This window comes from Macrosteles quadrilineatus, unplaced genomic scaffold (assembly GCF_028750875.1).
Source record: "Macrosteles quadrilineatus isolate MER2022 unplaced genomic scaffold, UCM_ALF_1.0 Scaffold_2__2_contigs__length_208266976, whole genome shotgun sequence".
Taxonomy (NCBI): Eukaryota; Metazoa; Arthropoda; class Insecta; order Hemiptera; family Cicadellidae; genus Macrosteles; species Macrosteles quadrilineatus.
Genome location: NW_026542595.1, coordinates 18,231,026 through 18,243,498, shown reverse-complemented (window position 1 = coordinate 18,243,498; position 12,473 = coordinate 18,231,026). Strand labels below are relative to the sequence as shown.

General features: G+C 34.3%; 1 protein-coding gene across 1 annotated transcript in view; it reads right to left on the bottom strand.

The window, feature by feature from the left end:
* LOC128987429 (probable ATP-dependent RNA helicase spindle-E) overlaps nucleotides 1-12,473 on the bottom strand; it is a 274,025-nt gene that overhangs the window by 246,436 nt on the left and 15,116 nt on the right. The window contains exons 4-6 of the mRNA XM_054408268.1: nucleotides 10,149-10,370; nucleotides 6,957-7,160; nucleotides 3,251-3,415 (exon numbers count right to left, since the gene is read on the bottom strand). Coding sequence (XP_054264243.1) covers nucleotides 3,251-3,415; nucleotides 6,957-7,160; nucleotides 10,149-10,370 — 591 coding nt within the window. The remainder of the gene's footprint in view (nucleotides 1-3,250; nucleotides 3,416-6,956; nucleotides 7,161-10,148; nucleotides 10,371-12,473) is intronic.

Below are 12,473 nucleotides of genomic sequence, written 5' to 3'. Positions count from 1 at the left end.
TACCTATTATTTATTTACTAATGAATGTACTACTATAGTTCGGCCGCTTAGAAAACGACCTGCGCGCTAATGCTAAACCAATGCTGGAGGAGGTCGCTTTCTAAGCGGCCGAACTATATATTGGTATTTGGTACTGTATTAATAATCGGTCAAAATGGCCGTTTTTTGTCAAATTTTACACCAAATTTATTGAAATTTCAAGGTGAATATTAATAAAACAATTATTACCAAATATTTTTATTCATTTAAAAGATTGATTTGTGGTATTGGGTTCCCCACTGAGTGCAGCCGAGCGGCACTAATGAGGGTCGGACCTTCTTGGGGGTGAACAATAGACGGCTTATCAGACCTGACCCTCCCCAACGGTCTGGAGAAAGCTTGTAAACAAACTATTGCACAATCGTGACTTGACATTGGGCTGCTTCAACTATAATTTTGTCAAATGAACTGTGATGTTTCAAAATCAAAAACAATAATTTGGGACCATACTGCTTAACAGTAATGGACTGCAATTTGTTGAACATACAATCCATTTTTAACAAACTAAGATTATACGATTCAAATACAATTATAAAAATTATCTTAGTATTTTACTTGGGGTAATGAAGTTATGTAGGCTAGTGTAATTCTCGGTTCATCAAGGTTCTACTGAATTATGTTTGGCAGTGAATAAGTGTAGAATGCAATATTTAATTTAGGCCTAAAGTCACATGTTTATAATGTTTGTAATATATTGGACAATAATATCGAACGTGTATGGGTTATATTGAAGTCAAAAACCACATTGTGCAATAAATTGAATGAATACAACAAGTTTTGAAAAATATTGGTCTTCAATATATTGAATAATTAAATCGTGTTCGTGTAAGGGTGGTATTCTGCAACATCATGTCAGTCTGCCACAGAGCATCTTCTCGATATTGACGACACTCAACCAGAGGTTGCACAACAATATTTTTATTAGCGCAATTTATTTACAATAAATATAATGTTAGAACTATGTTAAAAAAAGGACTAAGGATAATAATATTAACTTTAAAAAATTTTCTGAAGGGATAAGGTGTCCTGTAACAAAATGCTTAGACAAGAAGTACTTAAAAAAAGACAAACTATTGTAGGTACAGTAGATGTATTTGGTTTGTAATTTTATTTATTATTATTCTACACTGTTTGGGTAAAATACAAGATCATATAAATACAAGACGGTCAGAGATTTGAAATAATAATTAACCTATTTGTCATTTTTTACTGTAAAATCAGCTTTCTGTTAGAGGACATTATGTTTTAAAAGTGTCAAATTATAGCTTGCAACAAAAGTATTATTATATTAATTGTAAATATTTAATAAACAAAGAACTTACCTTTTAACTGTGTTTTCAAATGAAGAACATAACTAACAGGTTCACACAATTCAATCCATAACTCTTGATGGTTCAGACTAGAAATCTAGACGCAAGCGCGGATAGCTGACAACTGATAACAGATTCTATTTTTGGAAACAAACTGCGCAGCTAGCGGGCGGTGCGACTCTGTTTCCATGGCAACAGCCACCACCCCTTCACTGCCAAGCGCTAATACTGTCATTCAAGTTTGAAACGTTGACATATTTTATTTTAACCTTTGAACATGGGGAAGAAATAACAACCAACTTAAATATTTTTAAACAGGAAATTTTATTAATCTTCTTACTGTGCTTAATTTTACTAGTTATATCAACTTTTTAATTATATTTCAGGAGTTAGATTATTCCCGATCTATGGCCGAAATTCATTACTTTTTCACGACTTTTCCCGGCCTTTCAAAATCCCCGACTTTTTCCCGACTTTCCCGGATTTCCCGACTGGTAGACACCCTGCATGGCCTTGCCATACAAGTTATATGCATCTAGATACAAACATCGAGACATGGCCTTGCCATATAAGTTATTTGCATCAAGAGACAAACACTGAGACATGGCCTTGCCATATAAGTTATTTGCATCAAGAGGCAAACAATGAGACATGGCCTTGCCATATGAGTTATTTGCAAAGAGACAAACATCGAGACATGTCCTTGCCATATAAGTTATTTGCATCAAGAGACAAACACTGAGACATCGCCTTGCCGGGAAAAAATTTTAAAAAATCGGATCCATCAAAACCGGATCCAGCCCAAGATCCGGAATTTTTTGGATCCGATCCGGTGCCGGATCTAGCTCGGATCCGGCGGATCCGGTAGTCCGATATCCGGATCCGACCATCACTAAGAATTATATAACTAAAATGAATGAATGAACTGAATGGTCTATATATGACATGTAACATTGCAAATGGATGACAATACAATATTATATAATTTAATTTTCATATTTCCCTAAGGCTACGCCCCATGGGCTTGTTTTTATTAGCTCGCTTTCTTTTATGTTTACTTCAGAATGAATGCATTATGAAAATAACACACACAAATGTTCTATATAAATAGGAAAATAATTTATTTTGATATTATGATAGAGAAAAGAAGCTAGTTTAGTATTAAAAACGTTACTTTTCCAAGTTAGAAACATTAAAATGAGTTATTATCTTTTTAAAGATATTCGAATACCACTATAAGATTATAATTCATTATCTTATTTAAAAAAAGTTATGATGGTATCTGCCGATCTTTGGTTACAGTAATAAAATAACAACCAACGCATCACTAAAAAAGTCTGGTATATTAACAAGGAAAAATGTAAAAATATAAATAAGCTAATTAATGAACAAGTGAATTTTGACTCCAGTTGTACACTTTTGTACTTGATGTTTTCATTCCTAAGATTCAGTTATGATTTAAAATGCTCATTGTTGTTTTTGGTTTGCGAGTTCAAATTGAAAATTAAAAAGTGTGTTGAAAGTATCAGCTATTTGATTTGACGTTTTTTTTTAAGCTTTTACCAACTTACATTGAATTTCATCTAAATGTTGATGTGATTCCAACGTTATTGGCTACCGTGGACACGATTAAAACCAGTGCAAGAAAGGATATATTAAAACTAAATCATAATAATAACCAACTATTAATAATACCTTTAATTATATTGATACACTATCTATTTAATAACTTCTTGACAGGCATAGCAAAATGTATTAGTTCAAAGAAAACAGTTAAAAATCAACTAGAAAAGTCTACTTCATGATTTACAGAAGGATTTTTAAAAGTGAAACAGTTGAAATGGGAACAGTAACATCAGTTGCCCATTTGCATGTAAGCACAATATTCTAAAACTACTTACATTTCCAATGATGTTTTCTATTGAATCTAGGTAGTTTACTTGAATTGTGAATTTCCTTTCCGCTTCAATAGTATAGAAAGGTGCTGGAAATGTCCTATCAAGAGCATAGCACTTGAAGTAGTTAGCAAATTTTCCAACGTCAATTGTAGCAGACATGAGGACCACCTGAAAAAGAAAAAGGAGAGAAATGTTATTTAGGAGAGGACGTTATTTAGCCAGCAAAAAGGGTAATAAATACCCCTGTCGCAGCAAACCTGCAGACTAAGCGAATTTCAACTTGTCTGATTACATTTTTACTAAAATATTTCCATAAATAAGACATATATATTCCCAATTTAAATAACATTAGATTTAACGAGTGCTTAGTTTTGCTACTACAGGGAAGGTAAAAAGTGTTTTTTGGCCAAAATGTCAATAGTATAGGATGAAATCCTAACTCAATTATTTATTATTCTATGTTTAACAAAAGACTGTTTCATGTTTATAAAATTTGTTGTTATGTTTGCATAGCATAGAGTAGTTAGTTGTGTTTTTACAACACTGCTTTAATTTGACTAGGTGGCGTCCCCATCTCAATGATTGATAATTGATAATTGAATTGTTAACTATGGAGAATATCACAAAACTAAGCTGCACGCATTTCACTTATGTTTCTAAAATCAATTAAAAATCTGTAACGTAACTATGTTTCTTTACTCAATGTTTTAAATAATGATGTAAACTAATGCAAATACATACACGTTTTGAACTATGGAACGATAAAAAATAATAACTGTTATGTATTATGTTGTTGATTTATATTTAAATTTATGAAATTTGTGCCCTGATTAACAATAATAGTGGTTGGCTTTCTAACACAAGGTAATACAAGTTTTCCATTAGTTTATTTTAGCTTATATATACACACGTCTGCAGGTAAAGATTGAACTTTGAAAAAATCTCAGAAGCTATGGTAAACATATCAATTATAAGTGAAATAAATAAAACATATCAATTGTAAGTGAAATAAATAAACTGTTTGTGGCTTTACTACAGTGAGCTTTATGTTGTGCGATTATTTTTCCTTATTTACTTTATATGTACGTTTTTCAACAAAATAAATGTTTAAGTAAGCTTATCATTTGAAAATTGAATCGTACGGGTACATTATTTCCATAAATGCATCAGCGCCTCATATAATTCGCACTAGGTAGCCTTATAAGTTAGCCTAGCCTTAAACAAAGATATTTTTCAAACTAAGAGTTTCAGTTGAGTTATGTTCCTGAAACCAAAGGGGAATGTTTAATTATTTTACATAACGGAATTCAAGATCAAATGTTTTCGCTTCAGTGTCCTCTCCGTTGCGAAGCATGGGTACAACAGCTGGTTGAGAATAAGACAACTGTTGTAGTTTGCTTGTTTATGAACATATTTTGATAGAATTTGGAAAATGCATTCATTTCTTACTAAACTATTAACATTTTACAACAAAAAACACTTTTTTACCCTCCCTGTTGCAGCAAACCTAAGTACTCGTTAAACTAATTCTATTTAAATAGGGAAATAATGTGATATTCTTTGGGGTCTGCGGTACAGAAAATTTAAGGTCCGGTACGGTACAATATTTACTTAATTCTCGGTACAAAATCGGTACGGTATGCGGCTACCCGTATTTTTGCGGTTTTCTTCTCAGAACTGTATTTAAACCATTATTTTTAACTTTAATACATTGACATTACTATGAAAATGGATAGTATCCTACATTCATGGTTTTCTAACAACAATTACTGTACCGCACATTTTTAAAACAAAACCTTTTACTACTACGAGGATTGTGTCAAGAAAAATCACAGTTAAGATAAAGGCTTTACCTATTTTACTCTGAGACACTTTGAATAGCCATGAAGTCACTAACAAGACTACAAGATCGCGCCACTCATCCTACACTCATCCTTCACTCATATTTGGGTTAAAATATGCACATAGTGGCGTCCCCATCTTAAATAATTGATAATTGATAATTGATAAGTGGTTTTAAAATTAGGATAAGAGTTTTTAGGAATAAACATGTTTGAAACATTTATTGACAAGATAATTTCACAAAACTGGTAAATTATTTCTAACCAAAACAATGTCTAGTTGTTTTACAATTTTTTTAAAACATATAAAAGCTTTCAATACGAAGACAGTGTAGTTGCCAGCTGTTCACAGCAGACGAAAATGAAAAACTGGAGGTTATGATGAATTAATGGCAAAGAGTATCTTTTTTTATCAGCTTTAAAACTAATTATAAGATGGATACTACTCATGCAAAGTTTTTTTTTTCCTGAAACTAAAATTTGGATTATTATAGAGTAAGATTATTGTCTTTTCATTTACAAATTTAACATCCACACATATCAATCATTAGTTTATCTCAGGCTCAATCAAATTTTCTTAGTATATTTTAAAGCTCTTCCAAAGAATCAAAAGACCCAGGCCTAGACCTAATTATTTAGGAGGGCCTATATATAAGTTGATTAGGTTACAATGAGGGTAGCAAAATCATTATCTAGTTCATAAGATTTAGATTGCATAAAGTACCTTCAACACAACAAAAAATATAGGAAACTAAAATACATTTAGGCCTTAAACAGCCATCTAACAATATAAGACAAGATAATTACATAATTTGACACCGAGAAGACTTGCATAACGAGAAAAAATATTATGCAAACAACAACTAACTATGCTTGTGGTTTCGTCAATGGAAAGATAAAATATCTATAACAAATATTTTAACTTATAAAATATGATTGTAGATTAGTTACAAGTTTAATATGCAGCCATAAAAAGTTTTATGGCAGTAGGCAATCGCCAGCGGCAAATTGAATATTCATGAAAATATTGACTGAGTTAGAGATAACATTTAACAGTCATCGTAAAACTATTATTTTTATGATAAAATAGAATTGGGGAAAGTCAAGAAATAAAAGTGCTAAAACTCAACAGTTCTTGGAAGTAGGCCTACTCGAATACAACAATTGTTGTCGTGATAAAATGTTAATGGATTTGGGACTGCTAATGGGTTTTTTATTATGAAGATGTAAACAAATATCTGATTAGACTTTTATGTGCTCAACTACTAGTAAACTGAAAGTAATTTATTATTATAATAGGCTGTACCGAACCAAATTTGTACCGAACCGAATTTGTACCGTGTAAAATGATGGTAATTAAGCTTGTACCGTACCGTACCGACTTTTTCGGCGCACCGCAGACCCCTAGATATTTTCAAGGAGGCATTTTAGTATAAATCCAATCAGGCAAATGGAAATTCGCTTAGCCTGCAGGTTTTCTGTGACGGGGTATTATCTTTTGATAGAATATTTTTATAGTTTTTTCATAGAACAGTATTAACAGTATTATCTTAGTTATCTTTAATCCATCTATTAGCCTGACTAGAGTGACATATCAACATTTATACACTGTAAATAAGAAATACGGGCGATGAAAGTTCCGTGTGGTAATATTTATTTACTTAGAAAACGGAAACATTGTGTAGTGTAACACTGGTAAGGCCAGTTTAAAACATTAAAGTACACAACGAGGGGACTTTTCGCTCATTTAAAATGGCTAAAAAGTTAAAAATCATAATATTATATGATCCCGGGATCGGCTGAGACTGATCCCGAAATCCCGGGATTGGATTGAAGGCCTGGGATTGAGTCCCCTAATCACTACTTACTTTAACATCTTGAGATGCAGTCATCAAAAAGCGTTTCACAACAAGCATGAGGATATCCATGTCTTCTTCCCTCTCATGTACTTCATCAAGGATGATATGTGTGTAATCATTAAGATTCTTCTTAGCGATCAATTTCTCCAGGAGAACACCTGTTGTGCAGTATAGAAGACGTGTGTCCACATCAGCCTTTTTGTCCAGGCCAACCTGGAGATGGAAATAAATAGTTTGTTTACAAACAGTTAGATCACCAAACAAGTGAGTATATAAGGAACTTTTTTGAAAAGCAATTAGAGTATAGCTCCGTCAAGTGTCTTTGTTTTATCTATTTATTTTTAAATGTCTTTGTTTTTAACTGTCCATGTAATCCCATCACATGACCATATCCATTGTTGCATTCATTCGCCTCGAATCACTTCTCATAACAATTAACAACACATACTCATTTTTTCCTCTTAATAAATCAACCTCTTTTATATAAATTCTCTCGACTTTTCCTCTCTAATATTTAATTACTTCTGAGGCACCCGCTGACTATATGCGTCCATGCAGTAATCCGCCGCTAACCCATGGGAGCCCCCCAGATTGAACTCCCCAAGCTAACTAGGACCACAGGATGAAGAGTAATATGCCATGTTTCGTACCATTCTATTTGGGGAAAACACTGGTTCTCTGGGATATTTTGTTTTGCACTAGCTTGACACACATCACTATGGTAGTTAAGATTTCAGCTCAAGTGTTGTCGTGCGTTGTGCAATTGGGTATTTCTGGTTTGTTCGAAAGCAATGAGTAACCAGGACGTCATGTTCTCTTCAAGATAATTAAATTAGGGAATCTTAAGACAATGAAAGGTGATTGAATTTAAAGAGTGGACTATTACGACAATTATGATGAAGATATTAGTGTTCAGTGCGGTGGTGGTGATGTAGTGCTAGGCCTATCATTGGCTAATGAAATGTTAATATAACCTCGTGACCAGTTTATATAGCCTAATGTATATAATTTTTTACAATAAAAGAGCTTGTTGTCAACATAATGATTGGCAACAATCCTTGGCAACCAGTTTCAACACTCTTTAAGTGTCATTATTAAGCTTTTGATCATTTCTATATGAATGAGGCTGCTTTGTACATAATGTCTGACTCAAGCTAGGAGGATTTATGTAAGGAAAGGATTTGCTTCAGTTTCATAGAAGCTGCATGCCACTGCCGGCGCGGTACCGAGGAGGGGGGGAGGCATGGTGTTTACAGACATACATACAGTAAAACCCCTCATATCCGGCCTTGGTTTTACCGGTCCTCTGTTTATCCGGCCCCTTCCAGGAAGCCAATATCAAAATGTTTTTCTCGCAGCTTACGGACGTTAAGATGCAAGCACTAGTCTTTGTGACTGCTCAAGTTATCAAATAAATTGTTCTCACTATTTATCTGTTTGATTATACATTTTTTGCTGTGTCACTATACTAAGTTGAGCTAGTATGCCTAAACCTTTTGATCAGTTGGTTGATTATTACCAAAGTAGGGTTAGTACAGTACAGTATATTATTAATTTTTGTATATTACAAAATGGATAAAAATGTTGAGTTGAAATCACGTTCTGTGGTTGAAATGCATGTACCATTTGAGTCCTAATGATTTTCAAGTCCAATTTATAGTCATTTTTACCTTCATTAATAGTTTTTGTTGCCTGGAATCATAATATTTGTACGCTCTTCATTACTTAACGATTTCAACCTACAAATATGTTTTTTTCTTTTTACAAACATTTTTATTTTTTTATAACCCCAGAACAGACTGGAATGATACTTTTCACTGCATATATTGATTACCTATTGTTATAACTGGTATGAATGATCATTTTCATTGTAAGTTGTTTTATGCAGCCAAATCGTTATCCGGCCAGGGGCTTGGTCCCGTGGTGGCCGGTTATGAGGGGTTCTACTGTAATACAGTATCAATTTTTAAGGCTAACGGAGCACACCAACCAATTAGGATCGTTAGAATGTCATATTAAAGATTTAGTAGCTGAAATCTAGTCAAGTATTTACAAACGACACTACATCAGGTAAAGAAAATTAACTTAAATTAGAATTGCAATATTACAAACTTAACTAAGAGGAAGAATATACAGGGTGGCTGAAAAGTAACTTGCACCCTCCCTTAACTTTTCAACTATTTGAGGTATTTGAAATCGGTTTGCGGCAACCTTCTTAGAAATGAGGGGCTACAATAATTATGGTTAATTTTGAAAATTTTGCCCTTAGCGGGAGTACCTAGCTTAAAATTTTCAAATAGCAAGTATAGTCGAGTTTAGTATCATTTTACAGGTCTTGACAAAACTAAGCAATTGACATATATAAAGAAAACCAAAATCGAACCACTAATAACAAAATGATGCCCTAAAACGTTTCAAATCCAAATAACCATGAGGGTGGCTGAAAATTAACTAGCAACCGCCTTAACTTTTAAACCTTTTGAGCGGTTTGCGGCAACCTGTTTAGATATGAGGGGCTACAACAATGATGGTTAATTTTGAAATTTTTGTCCCGGACATATCATGAACACGTATAATCTACCGTGACCGCGGAGTCATACTGGCGATCACGCCGTGACCGTGAGTCATACCGATGATCACGCAGTGACCGCATAGTCATACCATAGTCATTCCGACGATCCCGCCATGACCGCGAGTCATTTTGATGATCTCACTGTGACCGCGAGTCATTTCGACCACTAGTCACAAGTTTTTATATCTATAAATTTTTACCCATTTTTTGTTTTTATAGATCAGTGCCACAAATGGTAAAATTGATTTTGTTTGCTTTTTTTGTAACTGCAATACTCATGTCTTTCTTTTTATGCACAGGAAAATATCCCGTCCAGAAAGATATAATATCATAAAATTATATAATCCCGGGATTGATCCCGGGATTGATCCCGGGATCGGCTGAGACGAATCTCGAAATCCCAGGATTGGATTGAAGGCCCGGGATTGAGACCCCTGACTCTGCACACACTCGTCGTGCAATGCTGATGGTACCCATACTGCGAGGCTGAGTCACTACTATGTTGCAATGTTAGTGTTAAGTAATCTGAATATAGACAGTTACATAGTAAGTTGGGAGGAGTACCTGATAGCCAACAATGCCTCCAACATCTGAATATAGACAGTTACATAGTAAGTTGGGAGGAGTACCTGATAGCCGACAATGCCTCCAACATCCCAGCCTCTCTCTTCACACACTCGTCGTGCAATGCTGATGGCAGCCATACGGCGAGGCTGAGTCACTACTATGTTGCAATATTTCTGCTGCTTTACATGTGAGTCAAGAATAAACTGAGGAATCTGTGTACTTTTCCCACATCCAGTATGTCCTTTGATGATGCAGACTGTATTACAATTTATTATACTCATTATCTAAGAACAGAAAAGAGAATTATTTTTCCACGTAGCTTCTAATCTCCTGGTTATTTTAAAATATAATAAATATTAATTTTGTATACCAAAATTAGTTATTGATAACAAAGATATCATCATTCACCAGTGGCGTAGCCAGGTTTGGGGCGCCCTGGAGCAGGGATGGCCCAAGCCCTTCCCCCACCCCCAGTATCGGGGGGTATGGAATACCCCATACCCTCCAAAAAGTATATATTTAAAAAAATAATAACTGTAAAACAATCGTTTTTATACAAAATATGGACATAATAATTTGTAAAACATAAATTGGTATTTTTATTGGGTTTATTATATTTAACCTACAGCATTTGATTAGGGTGTTCGAATATAAAAACATGAATTTAAATTAAGTTCATTGGACGGAACTTATCCTTACTTAGAAATCTCCTCAAAACAGGATAGCTTTACCAAGTGCAAGTAAACAGCGGGAACTGAGCAAAGGACGCAAATTTACAAATGGCGGGTTGATGTCGGTGACGTTTATGTCGGTGCACTTTGTTAGAATATAATGCCCGTTTGGGAATTGAACAGTACAAAAATACATCCTTTCCTACGTTTACAGGCTTTTCGATATTATGTAAGAACTAAATCGGGTTTTGGTGGGCCTTGCAGCTTTAAATCAACTCTCTGCTCAATACTTACCACCTCACCACCCCACATACTTTGTAGAAATATTTTTAACCGAATTCATAGTTCATTATTGACACTAAACAACACTTCTAAAGAAACAGTAGTATATTAATAAATGAATACCGGCGTGCGCGGCACAATAAACATAACCTCACGAATCACTACAGTAGTATTCAGTATTCACTTATTTATTTGACTGATCAGTGAATCCCCCCTCCCCTCCCTTCCTTCCGCCCCTACAACGCTTGACAACAATGTAAAAAAAATATCCTAGACGGGCGCCACTCCCGTCCCTAGTGCTTACCGCTACGCCACTGTCATTCACTTATATTTGAGTTCAAATACACACCCTGGTGGCGGCCCCATCTCTATTGATTATGATAATACTTATAAATGAGGATGTCATATTTTGACCTTTTTGTTTTTTACTTTCTCCCCCCCCCCCCCCCCCCCCCCATAGCCTACATAGTATTTGGATTAAAGAACGCGGCAGCGTTCCGCCCCGCCAAGTCCCCCAGCGGTACACAGCTGCTGCAGTGTATATATACATGACGTGACAAAGTGGCTTTTTTACTCGTCTATAGCTCTGAAGAAACAAAAGCTATTAAAATAGTTATTCGTCTACTGGATAGGGGCACTCATTCTCAACAAAATTAAAAAAATAATTAAAAAAACAGTTGTGTTTGAGCCAAGAAAAACTAGTTTGAAAATTTGCAAATTTTCCGTGTTCTCCTTCTTCTCCTTGAATGTTGACGGACCTACAGCCCAAACCACTGGCTCAATTTTAAAGTTTTTTATGTTGTTTGAAAGCCTTTAACGTGTAGATGTGCCTTTTGAGGGTCTCAAGTCGGTGCGTTGACCCATAAACCCTTGGCAAGCACTCAAAGTACGATTTTGGCCCATTTAAATAACATGGGATTAAAATCAAAACAAAAGAAGGACCAGCTGCGATTAAATCTCAATTAATTTAAATGTTAGAGAAATCCATAGCAACAGCTGAAAAATTATTTTAAAACTTTTATAAAGTATTTTTTTAGGTACCGGTATACCAAATGATTTGAACTACTTACTATATAAAATTACTTAGAGAAGTGATATTCCCCGATACTTTCCATTGAAAAATGCAGTGTACAGATGGTACACTGGTACAGCAGCTCGTCATTTTTAACAGTTTAATACTACTTATCAAAACATATGAAACCTAGGAACTTGAAACTTAGTACTAGTACTAAGGTTTGTTTTATGTTTGATACACTAAAAAAAATAAAACAATCGGGAAAATCACTCTACATATGTTAAACAAGCAATTAAAAAGTGATATGTAAATTTAGGATAAATGAGTTTTTCAATATTTGTTTTGCCTTATGCTATTTCTAACAAACCTAATCTGTTTGATTACATTTTTACTTCTCTAATAAGGGCTCAATTTACACT